The sequence below is a fragment of the Bos indicus x Bos taurus genome, chromosome 23, assembly GCF_003369695.1.
Source record: "Bos indicus x Bos taurus breed Angus x Brahman F1 hybrid chromosome 23, Bos_hybrid_MaternalHap_v2.0, whole genome shotgun sequence".
NCBI classification, from domain to species: Eukaryota; Metazoa; Chordata; class Mammalia; order Artiodactyla; family Bovidae; genus Bos; species Bos indicus x Bos taurus.
In genome coordinates this window covers 11188938-11205849 of record NC_040098.1, presented here as the reverse complement: position 1 = coordinate 11205849, position 16912 = coordinate 11188938, and the positions used below count along the sequence as shown (strand labels likewise).

Below are 16912 nucleotides of genomic sequence, written 5' to 3'. Positions count from 1 at the left end.
AGAGCCACAGGGAGGGGAAGGAGGTACAGAACAGGCCAGCATAGCCAGATCCTTGTCCCAGGATTCTGCCGTCATTTCTTGGCTGGCTGATCTTGGACAAGTCTTTTAATTTTGCTGGTCTGTTTCCTTGTCTGCAAAATGAAGACTGGGTAAGCTCAAGGTTCCCTTCTAGTTGTAAAAGATACCAGGATCATGTTCTGCCTCTCTGAGTCCTGGCTCGCCCTCTATAGAAGGGGGACAGCAACAATGACAGAGGAGGTGGGAACAGCCTAGAGTCTCTAATTCTGCAAGCCTGGTGAACAGGTGCCTGGTTTGTCCAAAGGGCCATGTCTCCTGCTGAATGCGGAGCACATGCTCCTGAAGGAATGTGGCCACAGGGCAGCTGAGGTGTGGGAGGCAGGCTGGACCTTCCACAACTCCCAAAAGGCAGCACTGCTAGGGAGGAAAACATCAGAAGCCATCCTTGCACCTCTTCCAGGGGTCCGAGAGACAGACAGACAAGCAGACAGACAGAGCACTCTCCAGCTGGGAGTCTGCAATGGCTAGGCAACCCCATTCTTAATGCAACCACTGATGGCCCTGGCCTCCTGAGGAGGGAGAGGGCTGCAGAGATTAGGAGGAGAAGGGCAGGCCCCACTGACAACCATAAACACACACAGCGGCTGCTGCCCATTAGAACATTTATTTCTCAGAGAGAAAATAAGTTTAAGACAGTCATATTATAGTAGGTAAAATTAACTTTTGTATTCTTTACAAGCATAGATTTTTCTCTGTTTATTACCTCTCTTATACCATCTGTTATAAACAATTCTAGAAAGCAAATAAAGTTACTTTCTACAATAAATAGAGCATCGTGTGCTTCACAGCAGACGCGACTGAGACACATAGGCCCCATGCCACAGCAGGATCTGAGCCGTTTCCCGTTCTAAAAGAGCAGTTTTAAAAATGAGACTCAGAGACGGAAAGATTCAAAGAGACTAAGAAAAAGAAAAAAGGAGAGAGAGACTAAGAAAGAGAAAGTGTTGGGAGGAAGAGACACACAGAAAGAGAAAGCCCCAAGATCTTACAACACAGGTTGAGACAAAGGTCACAGAGTCCACAGCCGACCGACTACCTGGGGAGGGGGGACGTGTTGGCTCCTTTAAATAAAACACACTGTGTGCATTTAAAATACTCAGCCACACAATGGAGGACTCCTGTAATGGAAACTACAGGCCTGAATAATTTAGAACAGTATTTTACAATTATATACACTATGTCCTTCCCTAGCCATAGGCATTGTAGTTTTATTATTGTACAAAATCCAAAACCCCGTCCTTTATTATGTTATAGAGAGTTTTGTTGGTTCCCTTTTAAACTCTGGCTCGTGTCCCAAATGTATAAGAAGTCGTGGCGGTTGGTTGGTTGTATTTTTAAAAAGTCAAGTGCGTAAAAATGGCAGTGATCTCCCCAGTGACTTCATTTTGTCCAAAACTCCCCTATGAAAAATTTAAAACAATTAAAAAGAACGTCAGGTTAAAAATCAACATGGCGATCAGTGGCCGGCAACCTGGCCCTGCAACTTTGGTGCTTAAGAGGTGAAAAGAAACATCAGAGAACAGACATCGAAGCCTCTGAAAGTTGTGTTGGTTTGTCAGTCAGCATTCCCCCGTTTCACAGTTTTTTGTTTTCCCTTCTGTTTTTGAGAAGGTAAAGGTGGCGAGGGGGTTGAAGGAAAAGAGGGAAGGGGACAGAGGGTTTGAAAGAAAAGTGCTGCGCTCCCTGGAGTTAGGAGCAGCAGAGGCTGGGCAGGGCAGAGCACAGCACAGGAAGATGCTGGACTGTAGGCCCCTCGTCATCCCTGGTGGTAATGAGAGCCTAGAGGCTGCAGGGACACAGAATGAAAACCCATGAGGAGGCTAGGAGGATGAAAAGAGCAGACCTGGCCAAAGGGCACAGCTTCACAGCCCGCAGAATCTACGTGGACAGATGGCCACGGGCACCAGAAGCCTGGTCTGCTGATGGGAGCCCGCCCAGCCTGAGCCCACCTCTCTGCAAGGCAGAGGCCCGAGGCCCCGCCTCAATCCCAGGGGGCAGCTCTCACAGTCTGGCCTCTGCTGTTTGCCTGTAGCACATATAAGGGGAGGGGAGGTGTGCTGGTGAAGGGGTCACCCAAGTGGTAGCTAGCAGCTGGCCTCAAAGGGAATGAGACATAAAAAGAAAAAAAAATCAGTTTGGTGATGGTTTCTGTCAGTTTGGCACAAGAGAGAGCTGGGAAAGGAACACAGGAGAAACAGAGGCTGGGCAGAAGATGGTTCAGGCAAGAGGCAGAAGGAGGGTGATGGAGGGAGAGAGGGTGAGCTCCGTGGGATTCCCGCAGGACCCGGGTGTATCCACAGCACCTCTGGGGTCAGCGTTAGAGCCTCGCTCACCCTGAGGTGTAGTTAGCTGGGAGTGGGTTGGAGGGCACCAGGCACACCCTTGAGCAAGCCCAAGACCTCTTGCTTTCCAGGGCCAGTTTATCTCCGTGGCTGGGCCCAAGCCACACAGCTGTTTCTACTTCTAACTGGTTCTTCAGTGGACCAGCCCCGGGGGAGCTTGGGTGGGAGTTTTTGGCACAGCAGGCCCACCAGGGGAACCACGCAGTTAGTCAAAACTGGGGCCTTGCCCGTGGGGAGGACACAGCCCAGTCCCTGGCCTGCCATGGGAGGGGGAAGCTGCCAGCCGTATGCCCGGCTGGGGCCGGAAGAGGCTTCTCTGTGCCCTGCAGGACGGAGGCAGGGCGGGCCCCCCCTTACAGGTAGCTGGAGGTGACGAAGGAGTGGGGCCCCCGCACTCGGCTCAAGTGGATCATCGCGCGGTCGTAGGCCACCTGAACTGACTTGCGGATGCTGGTCTTGCGGCCTTCCAGCATCTTGAGCTTGTCCACAGTGTCTTCCACACCCAGGGGCAGGACTTTGTCCCTCGGAAGCCACTGCCTAAAATATAAGCACAGTAAGAGGCCTGGACCATAGTGGGTCCCACAGGAGGCTCCTCTGGACCCACTTGCCCATGACCAGCAAAGCCAGGGGGAGGGGACAGGGAGAGGGAGGCAGACTGGGACGCTGCGGGCAGGCGGCCACAAAGGGACTTATTTTGTAGCCAGGCCCTTACTTGGGGCCCAGGACACTTGGCTTAGAAGGCTGCTGGAGGGAAGCCCATGTGCCCCTTGGGAGACTAGCTAAGCCATCTGGAGGGCTCTGAGCCTCGCCCTGCGTTAGGGAGTCAGGCAGCTATGTCGAAGAAGTGGAGCTGATGCCAGGAATCAATGAAATGATTTCTGGTGGGGCCTACACCTGTTGTTTTTAAAAGATCCCTGGGTGAGTTGAACATATGGCTGAGAGCCCAGCCTCTGGAGCCAGATCCTGGTTTATATCCCAGTTCTAGCTATAGGTTCTTGGCTTTCTGAGCCTCAGCTTCCTCATCTGCAAAATGGATTGGGAGGGGATTAATGAAGATTTAAATGAGGATCAAATGAAATCACTCATGTAAAGCAATCTGCATAAGGACATGGAGTAAATGCTCGACAGATGATAGTCATTAGCTAGTCCTGCCTCCCCACTCTACAGAAGCAGGGGTGAAGGAATCCTCCTGCTGGCCTTTTTAAACCAAGAGCAGACAAGCCCCTTGGAGTGCGTTCTGCACTTCCCACAACTCCCCACCCACCCAGGACTGAGACACGCATTCCCGCAGCCACTGGGAGCAGTGGCAGATTATAGGCTCTCAAGTGAGTCTCTCTCCAGGAATCACCCCCACCAGGGACAGCCAGCATTCAAGGCCTGGTTGATGTTGGGGTACAGGGGCACAGCCCCCATTTCTAACATCTCTAATGAGCTCAAACAGATCAGCTGTGGCCTCTGCAGCAAGTACACTGCAGTTCAACTGCTTCCTCTGCCTAGGGCTGCACTCCTCACCCTTCATGCCCACAGCTCTTCCCAAGAAACGTCCTAACACAAATCTCCATCTCAGAGTGCTTCTCAGAGACTGATATACCAAACCCCTCAGTTACCATTAACACTATTCATCACTGTTATTCCTAACACTAAATTACTACTATCATGGCAAACGCAGAGACTAGCTGCTGGCAGGTAACCTTTTGCTTTCAACTGAGCACAGAGGCAGAGTGGCTGAGTCCACAGCCCTGTGTACCCTCAGCACGTCAGCATTAAAACAGCATCCCAGTCAGGCTCCCCAGCCTGCGTCCTGGCACACCCTCCCAGTGGCAGCACGCACTCACCAGGTGCGTTTGTTGTCAAAGAAGAGGACAAGGAAGAGCTTCTCTCCAGCTTCGGCCTGTTTCTGCTCGCCCAGCTTCAGCACATCCAGGGGGGGAACAGGGATGGGGACACCATTGTGCAGGAGGCCCTCCCGGGGCATCTTGGGGTCGATGATCTGAAAGCAGAGGGGAGAGGATTCAGCAAGGGGCGGACAGGGTGAACTGTGCAGCCTGCTGCAGGACTAAGCACTGAGCCATCCTACACCAGAGCTATGCAGCAGACTGGCCCTGCCTGACTCGGTGAAGGAGGGGCTGACCTCTTCCAATGACCCTCAGTACCCCAAATGTAAATCTCGACTCCATCTCCCCAGACACCGTTCTAATCCTTGAGCTCTTTCCAATAAGAAAGCTTGGGCCATCAACTCTCAGGCCCCAAAGCTGAAAGAGAAGTTTGGGAAGCCAGGGTCGGGGATTATCAGAAGTGAGTGGACTGTCTCTGACGTCCAGGTCAGATAGATAAACGCGTTCCTCCCAATGTCCCTTAAGGGAGAGGAGTCGAGGTCATCTATTTCCCTGCCAATTTCCCTTTAGAACCTGTATAATTCATTTCGAACTCTCAGGGGCCTTCCTAGACACCATGGCTGTGAAAAAGGTTTTGCCTCAGCTAGAGGGTCCACCCCCTCGGTTTCACCTAAACATATTTTCTGGTTACCCACCACCTTCCTGTCTATTATCCTTCTGGTATGTAGACCAGATACAACTTTAACATCCCATGGTAAGATTAGAGAGAAGCCAAGAGACTGAGCTTGCAGGGCTGCTGGAGAAGGGAGAATGATGTGGCTGGAAACAAGGGCCACTGCAAAAATCAGTCCTTGAGGCTGCATGCTCCACAGGGGCAGGGGCTCAGCAAAAGGCCTGGTGGCATCAACACAACAATAACTCGCCAGTCTACAAGTACTGACACTTACTGAAGCTCCTAACTAGTCGCATACCATCTTATTTCTTCTCTTGCTAATGCTGAGAAGTCTGCTGACAAGTATTAGCCTACAGAGGAAAATGCCAAGCACAGAAGGATGCAGCTGGCTGGGACAAAAACCAGGCACCTGGACTTGGGGCTCGACTGCCCACCACCTCTTGCACAGCCCCTGCTATGGCTGATAGTCTCTGTGCACCAAGGCCAGGGAGACTTGGAAACTTACCGAGGAAGCAGCTTTCCCCAGAGATGGAAAAATCGTAATTCCTATACCCTGTCCCAGGGGGCCTCTTCTCATAATAATAAATTGCTCTATTTACTTCTGGGTGTCTGCCAGCTTCCTTACATCCGTTTCAAGATAAGCAGCTAAAAGCAGGTTCCCTGGTTAAGAGTTTACTCCAAGGAAGAACCAACCCTACCCTGCCCCCAGCTGTGTGATTTGATAAAAACTCTTACCTCCCAGCCTGTCTGTCCCTCCTGGGACTGATGCTAAAGGTCCTGATGGGAACCACCAGACAAGCTCTCCTGAGCTTCCTCAATCACCAACAGTGGGGCTAGTGCCTGGCTGGGAAACTGGGGGCAGACTGTGAAAAATGTCCCCTCCAAGGGCAGAAGCAAGATGGGCAAGTCTCCCTCTTAAGGAGAGGTTGCCTCTCTTTTTAAAGAAGACAGAGGCAAATGTACTCCAAAATAATAAATAATGGGCCACACTCACTCAAATGTTTTGCAGATGTAAAGTAACATGGAAATAACGTAAATATGTAATTTTTACAGAAAAACTTTTTTTAAAGAACAAGAGCCCCAGAAAATTAAAAACCACAGTCACTATATGTGCAAGTACATAGTTAAGTACATAGAGGAAAATGACTGGGAGAATACAAACCAAAATAAAAACAGAGGTTGTGTTCAGGTGGTGGGGTTTTCAGGTGGTGGCTGAATTTAATTGCAAAAGAAAATTACAATTAAGAAGATAATTAAAAAGGAAAAAAAGAGACTAGTTTTAGACTGACTTGTTTTGGGAGATTTAAAAAGATAAAACCAAACTTGCATAGCCTTAATCTCTCCTTCAACAACTAACCTGGGGGTCTCACCGAGAGCAGAGGGCAGAGCCTATGAAGGCAGCCCCAGCCCAACCTCTCCAGCGCTGGGTCACAGTGTGGATTTCCCTCCTGCCCCTGCTAAGGAGAGGGGAGGCTGGCAGCATGGGTTCTGATATGACTCCAACAAGAGGTATAACCTCTGGGAGCTACAGTTTCCTCACAAGTAGAAAAAAGATCAGAGTTCTTGCACTCTTTACCTGAAGAAGCTGCTGTGAGACCAGAAAGAGCCATAGACACAACTGAGCAAGGAGAAGCTCAGAGCTGTGTGTGCACACATAGGCTGGCAGGGTGGTTCTCAGCTCCCACTACAGATCATTGGAGACATTTAAAAAAAAAAATATTCATGCTTGGGTCTGGTTTCAGAGTCCAATATGGTACTTCTGAGATGGGGCCTCAGTATCTGCATTGTTTAAAAAATTCCCCGAGGTGATTCTGCTGTCTCAAAGATTAGAATCAGTATTTACCAGGGCCAGATGGACATGACCTTCCCAATCAAGGTGGTAAAAATAGAACTTTTAGCTATTATTGGTGGGAGTATAAACCGGAAAGTGAAAGTGTTAGTCGCTCTGCTGCTGTTGCTGCTGCTGCTAAGTCGCTTTAGTTGTGTCCAACTCTGTGAGACCCCATAGACAGCAGCCCACCAGACTGCTCTGTTCATGAGATTCTCCAGGCAAGAATACTGGAGTTGGGTAGCCATTCCCTTCTCCAGGGTATTGAACCTGGGTCCCCTACATTGCACACAGATTCTCTGCTGAGCCACCAGGGAAGCCCCATATAAACTGGGGTTGCCCCTAACTTTCTAAGGGGCAACTTGGCAATTTGCATCAGAATTTTGCACATGCCCCAAAGAAGACATTCCTAAGAGTTCTTCACTGTAAAGAAATAATCATAGACGTGCACAAATGTTAAACTACAATGATGCTTACTGCTGGCTGTTTGTCACAGTGAAACATTCAAAATGATCTAAATGACTGACAAGAGAATGGTTAAAATAAGGTACATGCATACAACTGAAGATGACGCAGCCATGACAGTGATGCCGATAAACAATGTTTGATGGCATGAGACACGCACGCTCATGGTGTGCTGTTAAATGAAGGGAAGGTTAAACACCACATGGTCTAATATTTATGCATTAAACAACAACAAAAAAAAAAACAGGGCTGAGGGTATACATCAAGAGGTAATCTCTGAACAGACGGGACTGTGGGTGATTTTGAACTCAGTGGCTCAAAACACAGGCTCAAACAGTGGCTCAAAACAGGTTTTGACATCACACATTGTCAAATTCCAACCCTGCCACTTAAAAGCTAGATGACCATGGCTAACAGATCTTCAGTATTTTCCCCTACAAAATGAGAATAATCATACCTTTCTCCATATTTCAAGGACTTAGCATGACAGATGTTTAGCCAAACAGCTAAGCATTATTAGCAGATTTTATAATTCTCTACAATGAGCACATACAACTTTCATGCATAATAATAATTTTTCCATTTAGCAAATAAATATATTCTATTAAAACCCTTAGAGCCCTAGCCTCTGTGTGCATACTGTAACCTATTTTAAGTACCCTAAGCCTAGCTGGTGTGACCCACGCAGGCTGGGATAAAACCTCCCTCCTGCAGCTAAAGGCACCCTGACTCCCAAACACACTCTGCTGGCTTGATCCAATCAGATAAGCCCTCAAGGCAAGGTAGGGGCCAGAACCCCCCAGGGGAGGGAGAATGGAAGGGCAGACTCACCAAGGCAGGGTAGGAGGGGTAACCTCGGCACTTGGCCCACACCAGCTCCAGGGGCTCCAGGTCTCCGCGGTCTTCAAAGGGCATCAGGAGGCTTCTGCCTGGGGTGGGGGAGGGGAGGAGACAGGAGGGCTTGGAAGAGTGCCCAGGAGGCCTGCCTGGGGCCTCCATTTGACTGAAGCAGTCCAGGAATGAGTCAACAACATCCCCTCCACCCTTCCTCTTCCCTACCCTCTCCTGAGTTCTTAAGACTAGATTCTGAAAGAAAGAAAGTGAAGTTGCTCAGTTGTGTCTGACTCTTTGTGACCCCATGGACGGTAGCCTACCAGGCTCCGTGATCCATGGGATTTTCCAGGCAAGAATACTGGAGTGGGCTGCCATTTCCTTCTCCAGGGGATCTTCCCAACCCAGGGACTGAACCTGGGTCTTCTGCGTTGCAGACAGACGCTTTACCGTCTGAGCCAAGACTAGATTGCTGCTGCTGCTAAGTCACTTCAGTCGTGTCCGACTCTGTGTGACCTCATAAACGGCAGCCCACCAGGCTCCCCCGTCCCTGAGATTCTCCAGGCAAGAATACTGGAGTGGGTTGCCATTTCCTTCTCCAATGCACGAAAGTGAAAAGTAAAGTGAAGTCGCTCAGTCGTGTCCAACTCTTAGCGACCCCATGGACTGCAGCCCACCAGGCTCCTCCGTCCATGGGATTTTCCAGGCAAGAGTACTGGAGTGGGTTGCCATTGCCTTCTCCAAGACTAGATTAGGGGTCAGCAAACTTGGTCTTTAAAAGGTCAAATAGTACATACTTTAGGTTTTATGTGCTACATGTCTCCACTGCAGCTACTCAACTGCTGTTGTATCATGAAAGCGGTCACAGGTAATTCCTAAATGAATGAGCATTGCTGTGTCCCCATAAAACAATTTCTGGACACTGAAATTTGAACTTTATATAAATTTTTGTATTTCAAAATATTAATATCATTCTTCTTTTGATTTTCAATCATTTGAAAAAAAATGTAAAAACCACTCTTAGCTCATGAAAGTGAAAGCGTTAGTCACTCAGTCGTGTCCAACTCTTTGTGACTCCATGAACTGTGGCCCACCAGGCTCTTCTGTCCATAGAATTCTCCAGGCAAGAATACTGGAGTGGGTTGCCATTTCCTTCTCCAGGGAATCTTGCCGACCCAGGGATCAAGCCTGGGTCTCCCGTATTGCAGGCAGATTTTTACCAAGTGGGCCAACAGGCAACAGGTTACAGTTTGCTGACCTCTAAACTAGAACCCTAGGTTGATGTTCCTTGAAAAAATATAACTGCTTCATTACCAGGAATACAGACTATAAGGCAGCTTGGCAAAGCCACAGACTGCTCTCTGGGCCTCCCTGACTGGTGGGCCTCCGGATGACAGCTTCGTGGAAAAACATGCCTAGGACAAACATCCCAGAAAAACTAGCTGCTAAATGAGTTCTTTTCTGACAGGGCCACCCCTGGCTACAGGTCACCTTGCTGCACAGCACTCAGCAGAGGCTCTCTCTGTGCCTGTTTTGTCAGAATCTTGCACAGGTCCTGGGGCAGGCACATGTCTTCAGATTTCTTTGTTCTCCACCTAACCACTAGCACACAATGGGTCCTTCACAAACATCTCTGAACACAAAGAGGAACCTCCCTTCCCCTTCCCAGCCTATACACTAGCAATGGTGAGGGGACCACACTCGACTAAGGAAAAATGCCCAAATTCCACAGAGTAGAAATTATGTTCCTAAGGAAACAGTACCTCCCATGTTTATAATTTTTTAAAAAATGTATCACTGGTAATGAGGTCTTGTTTTCTACCTACTGAATCAATAGCAATAACCACAAAAAGATAAAATCCAGCATGATTGAAGAGTCAGGCTGTGGGGACACTGGTGCAATCATATACTGCTGAGGAAATTGGGGACCAGTCTAATCCTTTCACAATATAATCTGGTGGCAAGTCTCAAGAGCCGTAAAAAAAAGTATGAACCATCTGTTCCAGTAAATGCTTTCCCTGGGAATTTGTTCTTAGAAAAATAACTTTTAAAATGACTGAGAGGCATTTGGACAAAAATATGGGTTCACTGCATTATGTATTGTGTTAAAAGTTGGAAATAACCAAATGTCTAACAATAAAACAAGTAAGTAAATGATAATGCATTGACTGGAAAGTTAACATTGAAAAAACAAAAATATGAAAGAGCATGAGTTCTGCTTTAGCATTCTGTTAAAAATGTGCCTGAAATAAATGGAAGGCAACGTAGAGAAATGAAGACAATGGTGTTAAGGTGATGGAACAGCGAAAGGTTGGTTTCCTTTTTAAATCTCCTTTGGCATCACTTTAATAATTACATGGTTCTTAAAATAAGAATAAAATGTCACTACCAGAAGCACAAAGTATGTGCCAAATCCATTCCCAGTTATGCATTAGATGCTGTATAAGTTAATCCAGACATGAGCCCTGCCTTCTAGGCACTGACAGTCAGACAGCAAGGAAATATGCAGGCATGCATTCATCAACACACATATGAAAAAAGAAATGGATGCTAAGGGAAAATAAAACAGTTCGGAATAGGAAATAGGGGAAGAGAAGCCCTGAAGCCTGTATGTTAGACGGAAGCTTCAAGGACAGGGCATCCAGAGTGCACGCCCTCCACGGGATGGCTGGACACAGCTGTGCTCAGAGGACAGCTGGCCTGCACCCGCCCCACCTGAGCACCACCTAGTCCTCTCCTTCGGCTCTGCCTTGCCCTTCATTCCCTCAGGCCCAGGAGATGACATCCAAGTACTATACTGTTTGGACCTGCTGGAATAGACTCTCTCATGGGGAGAGGGGTGGAAGCACTGGATCACATGAAATTACAAGATTATGTGTGAAATTCAGTAACATGGAGCAGACTGGAAATATCTGTCAAGAATACAAATGCATACTTCCTTCAACACAGCAAGAGTATATCTGTAGATATACTCCCCAGGGATACAAAATGAGCTTTGTACCTGGTTGCTCACTGCAACACTGACTATGACAACTACATGAAAACAATCTAAACGTCCATCTGCAGAGGGCCGGCTGAGTACGCGACAGCACTCCTATGTAGTGGGGCATTAGGCAGCCAAAGAAAAGCACAGAAGAATCTCCAAGATACATTATTAACCGAAAAAAGGCATGGTTCAGAGGAATGTGCATGTTAGGCTTCCCTGCTCACTCTTGAATATATGCACAAGTTTTTGGCTTGTATACGTATGGATTACACCTGGAAAGACACAAAAGAAACCACTAAACACTGGCTCGTTCTGACTTTTTTCACCAAAGCATGTGTCACTTATTCAAAATAAGATGAATTATCTAAGAGGAAGGGGACATCTCCCTGCCCAGTGTCCCCGGGTCTGGAGGAGTTCAGGGTCTGGCTGTGGCTCTTCGGAAGGCCTGGTTCCCCCAGATGCACCTGCAGAGCACTCCTTACCTGAGCTGTTGTAGTCGGAGTCTCCATTCACACCTTCCAGGAAGGGTACTCGAGACAGGGCTGGCTTCCCTCGGCTGCGTTTGGGAGGTGTCCGACCACTGCATATAGGGAGGGAGAGGGAAGTGAAATGAGCAATTTAAATGACTAACACATCCACTTCTGCTGTCCCATTTCTGCTAGGGGCAGAGTTGCAACAACTCTTCAAGGAGAATGGTTTCTCACCTTCCCCTAAAAATTCACACAAACCCATGACATACTTCTTGACCAAAATGTTCCCACGAGGCTTAAGGAAACATTTCACCCATGTGGAAGGACTGAACTTGGAAAGCGAAGCCTGTTCCCCTGCCCAGGGACACTGGATTTTACCCAGAGGGTAGGTCACCTCAGGCACTTGTCAATCCTTCCACAGTCTAAGCAGTCTGGCCATGAGGAGGGCCTGTTCTCATATCCACCAGAATCCTTTACTCTGTGGTTCACATAGCTTGTCTAAGAAACCAATTCCTTTTTGAGGCACAAAAATCTGCCTCATTCCCAAATTTTCTATAATGGACATGCCTTACTTCTTTAATTAGGAAAGACATTTTTAAATTGGAAAAACAATCCACTTCTCACTTCTACTTTATGTGTGTGAAGTTTTTCTTAGACAGAGATGGATTTTTTTTAACTAGCAAGCAGACGGGTTTTTTTTTTTTTAATACGGTTATTGCAAGGAGAAAAAAAATCATATATTAGATAAAGACTAGATGATAATAGGCAAAAATGAGACTAGTAATACAAGAATAATGATACAACTGGAACCCACATAGGCACTAGTATTTTTAAATTGCTTCCAATGCAATTTCTAACGTACACCATAGTTAGAAGCCTTTGGGCAAGAATGATGTGGCTATGGTATTTTTTTCCAATCAAACTTTAAAAACTATTACTGCTATATGCTGCTGCTGCTAAGTCGCTTCAGTTGTGTCCGACTCTGTGTGACCCCATAGATGGCAGCCCACCAGGCTCTGCCATCCCTGGGATTCTCCAGGCAAGAACACTGGAGTGGGTTGCCATTGCCTTCTCTGGTTACTGCTATATAATTATTCCAATAACAAAAATGCTTAAAAGACAGGCCAACAACCTGTAGCAGGGCAGAAATGCTTAAGAAACCTCTAGTAGGATAAGAAGAGGTTGAGGTTAAGACTGGTTGGAGAGTAGAGTGCTCCTGTTTTACTGAATCATAACCGACTTTATCACGGTCTTACACAGAAAACCCAGCACAACCAGAACCTAATTAATCATAATCCTTCACTAACTAGCAGGTTGGGAGCTTTCTTCCTGCTGGTCAGGACCTGTTGGGGAAAAAACAAAAGAACACCCAGTTCATATTCAGGATTCAGTTCCCATGCACCCTACAAAAATCTGTCACTGGGCTTAGAGAATCTGAGTCCCTATAAAAATGTAAGAAATGGCAGTTCTATTAGGAAAGCCTCTCCAAGTTCACATCATGGATCTGGGGAAGACACCTCCAAATACAACAGAGGAGGTTGCAACCAAGTGGCTGTGAGAGAAACTCTGGAGCCAGACTACCTGGGTTCAGAATCTGACTCTTCTACTCATTCATTCTGTTACCCTGAGCAAGTTAGTTAACCTCTCTGAGGCTTGTGTTCCCCATGTGATAGTATGAGGATTTAATGGGTTAATGTACAGAAAGCACTCAGTGCAGCACACACTAAGTACTCAATAAATAGCAGGTATATAGTAAATATTGTTGTATGTGCAGGCTCAGCCCCTAAGTTGTATCCAACTCTGTGACTCCATGCACCAGGCTCCATAGGAGAGCCTTCTTCTCCAGGCAAGAATGCTGGAGTGGGTTGCCATTTCCTCCCGCAGAGGATCTTCTCTACCCAGGGATGGAACTGAAGTTTCCTGCATCTCCTGCATTGGCAGGCCGATTCTTTACTACTGAGCCATCTGGGGAGCCCAAATATTATTACATAAAAGGCACTGAATTTTAATGTCTCACTTTAATATTATAAATTACTAATGTTATACTATAGGAGGATGAGCTCTGAGAAGGATGAGCTCAATGGGATAGGATACAATACCAAAACTAGATCCCTCTTTTCTTGTTTCACAGAAAAAAGCACAAGTGACTCAATCATGGCTGGCATTTCAACCCTCTCTCCAAGTTACCCAGGCCTAAGCAGACAGCCCAATCTGTAAGTATTCTGTTTACTGGTTTAACATTTATCTCTCCTTTCTAGAAGATAAACTCCATGAGAACAGACATCTTATCAGGGCTTAGAACAGTGCCTGGCTCAATTAATAATTGAGCAAATGACCCATAGAAAAGAGGGCAGCTCCAACCTGCTCAGAAAATCATTAGAAAAGATAAAGGCAGAGACAGGAGGGGAAGGGGATGGGATTAGTAACCAGAAATTCTTTCAAGGTTCTTTATCCTGCAATCATATGATTCCAGTCTAATTAATAAGGAAATCTTCCTTTATGTACTTACCACCCCAGTGTTAAGGGGGGGAGGAGAGAAGGGAGGGAAAGAGAGAGAAGGAAAGACAGAAAAAATTCTGTGGTTTAAGTTCTTAATCTCCTGTTTCAAACCCTGAAATTCTACTGAGAACCACTGAGTTAAAGAGGAAATGCCTTCCAAGGGCATTGTTTCCACAGTAAGCAGGAACCCAGAGATACTGGTGGCTTTGGCATGCTCTGCAGCAAGGCAAGCAGTGTGAACAGGCAGGCTAGCCAGAGCCCAGCCTGGCCTGGCTTGCTCCTCTGGCTCACAGCTGGGAAGAGTGCCCTTTGTGGAGGGAGGAGCCCAACACACCTTCTACTTTTAGTCATGGGCTAAGCGGGGACAGTGTGATAACCTGACTCCTACCCCAATGAACTGAGTTTCCAGGCACCCAATCTTTGAAAGGAGTCAGGAATTTCAACCCAGGACCAGGCTAGCAGCATCCTGTAAGATCCTGAAACCTCTGCCTCTTCTCTGTGCCTAGTAACTGTATTTACCCATCCACTCCCCTTTTTACTCTAGGGCTGCAACAAGGAGAGAGAAAGCTAGGACATATCTGAGGCTTTGTGGGGAAAATCTCAAAAGACCCACTGAAAGCTGGGCCTTGCTGTGGTGGGGGAGCAGCCCAGGCCCAAGGGGCAGCGCCAGGGTAAAGTGAGAACCCAACAGAACTGTTAGGTAGGTAGAATAGGGAAAAGGAGTCCAAAATGGCAGTGGCTAAAAGACAAGGAGGTCAAAGGAAGGTCCGAGGACCAGAGTGAAGGCTTCAGGCAGAACAAACAGCACTCCTGGCTAAGCCCAATTTGCATAGGGCAGGCCCAGGTAGAGGAATAAACATATAAAAGGAGGAGCCAAAGCGTTTTCTCACGGACTCTCTCTCCTGCGTGCGTGTGCTCTTTTCTTTCTCTCTCTCTCTCTCTCCTGCTATCTTCTAAATAAAATAGAGCTGTAACACTGATCTGCCTAAGAGCTGTAGCACGGTTTGTCCAAGACCCAAGAGCTGTGATGCGCCAAGGGCTTTAATGTCCGTCGCTCCAAATCTTTGTTGTGACGAGACAAAGAACCGAGGAACATACACTCGCGTGACATCTATGGTGCCGTGACTTGGATATAACCTGGCTGAAACAACCGCCACTGCCATTTTGGACTCCTTTTCCCTATTATACCTACGTAACAGAACCTACCCCCAGCCTGCCTTGGAGGCAATTCAAACAAAGACACAGAGTTTTCTGGTGCTGTCCTGGGATCTCTTCCCCCTGCTCTGAAACCAGGATCCATCCAGTTGCCATGTGGAGGGACCACGAGGTCAGCCTTCAGGATAAGTCATTTTCCCTTTGTGGCACCAAGAGTCTCCCATTTCCAAGAGTTCCACACTCCCTGGTATCTTGCAGAGAACACAACACAGAGCAGAGATTCAGTAAACTCTTAGACTTGGAAGATACATGAAGGCTCTGCTCTCAGAAATCCTCCCTTTAGGTGAAAGAATGGGAAGAGAAACCCATCCCTTCCCAGATCAAGGATGGCAGAAGAGCTAGGGCCTCTGTCAGAATAAAGTCAACACCAACCTTCTTATCTGCTCATTTCTTACTCCCACACCACACTTCTAAAGAGGCCATTGCTATGACACCCCAAAAAGCAAAGGACAAAACCATCTATAACTGGGTTATCTATGGGCTGGGGAGTGGGTGGGGACTGGCTCAGATGTCAGCTTCTCTGGACAACACAGTCCTGGCTGTCCCCGTCCCCTGGAGCCCATTCAGCTCTACAAACCCTGCGAAGCACCACTCCTCCCCTGCAGTCAGATCAGGCCTGACAGTCAAGGGTCATGGCATTCCCTAGGAGCCACCAGAATCACAGACAAACGGCCTCAGGAAATAGCAGGGGTAGGGAAAGGAAAAAACTGAGATCAGCGGGAGGAGGTTCAATCTGCAGCTGAAAGGAAATTAAATGGAGAGGTAGCACAGCTGCCGGCAAAGCTCTGGGACAAGGGCTCTTACCTGCAAGCTTCAAAGGCCAGTCCACTGCCGAGACCCAAACTACATTCTGAGTCAGATCCACTTTCGGTGTGTTTTCCAAAGCCGTTGGTCACACCTGCCAAGGACACACAGAGTGAGCCTGAGTGCAGAAACCCCCAGCCCCTGACACGCCACAGCGTGAGGCAGCTGCCTTGGGAGGGCTCGGGGAGGAATGGTGGAGAGGCCAGCAGGCCCCTTCTCTAGGGAAATGGGTCTCGGGTGGTGGAGAGAACCTGATGAAGTTGGGTGGGAGATGGTGGGTAGTGCAAGGAGCAGACACTGCATTTTCCTTCCCAGCCTTCTGGGTATTCTTGAAGGAAAACAGCCCACAACTCATTCTAGTTACTGTCACTTGACTACAGTGGGAAATACCAAGGCTTCCTCACTCTGGCTGGCTCACGAGACCCTGAATCTGCTTCTAATTTCAAGCCTCAATTATCGGGGAGTCTCCTCTGCCTCTTGGGGAGCCCACCCACCTTGCCTCTTCAGATAAATAGTCACACACCCTATCCAGCACATGGCTGGCAACAGCTAGCTTCATTCTTTTGGGATGGTGTCAGGGGAGGTTGGGACCGGATAAGGGCTGTGTCAGCCACACCCTGAGATATCTAGCAGACCTAGTCAAAGTTGAGGATGGGGGAAACTTTTCAGCAGATCCAGAGAGATGAGACGTTCTCAGGATGGGGAGTCAGATTCCCTGGGTTCTACACTAGGCTCTGAAATATGGGTCCCTTTTCCAATTTAAGCCTTGGCTTCTCCTTTCCTAAAGTGAAGGTAATACTTTTTTACTTATAGAGGATGCTATTAAGTATGAATAAGGGAAGGTCTGTTTACAGCAGGAAGCCCTTCAGAGGCAAATGAAGACTGA

At 47.7% G+C, this 16912-nt stretch overlaps 1 protein-coding gene across 2 annotated transcripts in view; it reads right to left on the bottom strand.

Moving 5' to 3' along the window:
- Positions 1-761: 761 nt before the first annotated feature.
- Positions 762-16912, bottom strand: part of BRPF3 (bromodomain and PHD finger containing 3) — a 35569-nt gene continuing 19418 nt past the window's right edge. For both annotated transcript variants that reach the window (XM_027525293.1, XM_027525292.1), the window contains exons 9-13: positions 16027-16120; positions 11521-11618; positions 8053-8150; positions 4256-4410; positions 762-2957 (exon numbers count right to left, since the gene is read on the bottom strand). In XM_027525293.1, the coding sequence (XP_027381094.1) occupies positions 2774-2957; positions 4256-4410; positions 8053-8150; positions 11521-11618; positions 16027-16120 (629 nt within the window). In that variant the 3' untranslated portion in view covers positions 762-2773. The remainder of the gene's footprint in view (positions 2958-4255; positions 4411-8052; positions 8151-11520; positions 11619-16026; positions 16121-16912) is intronic.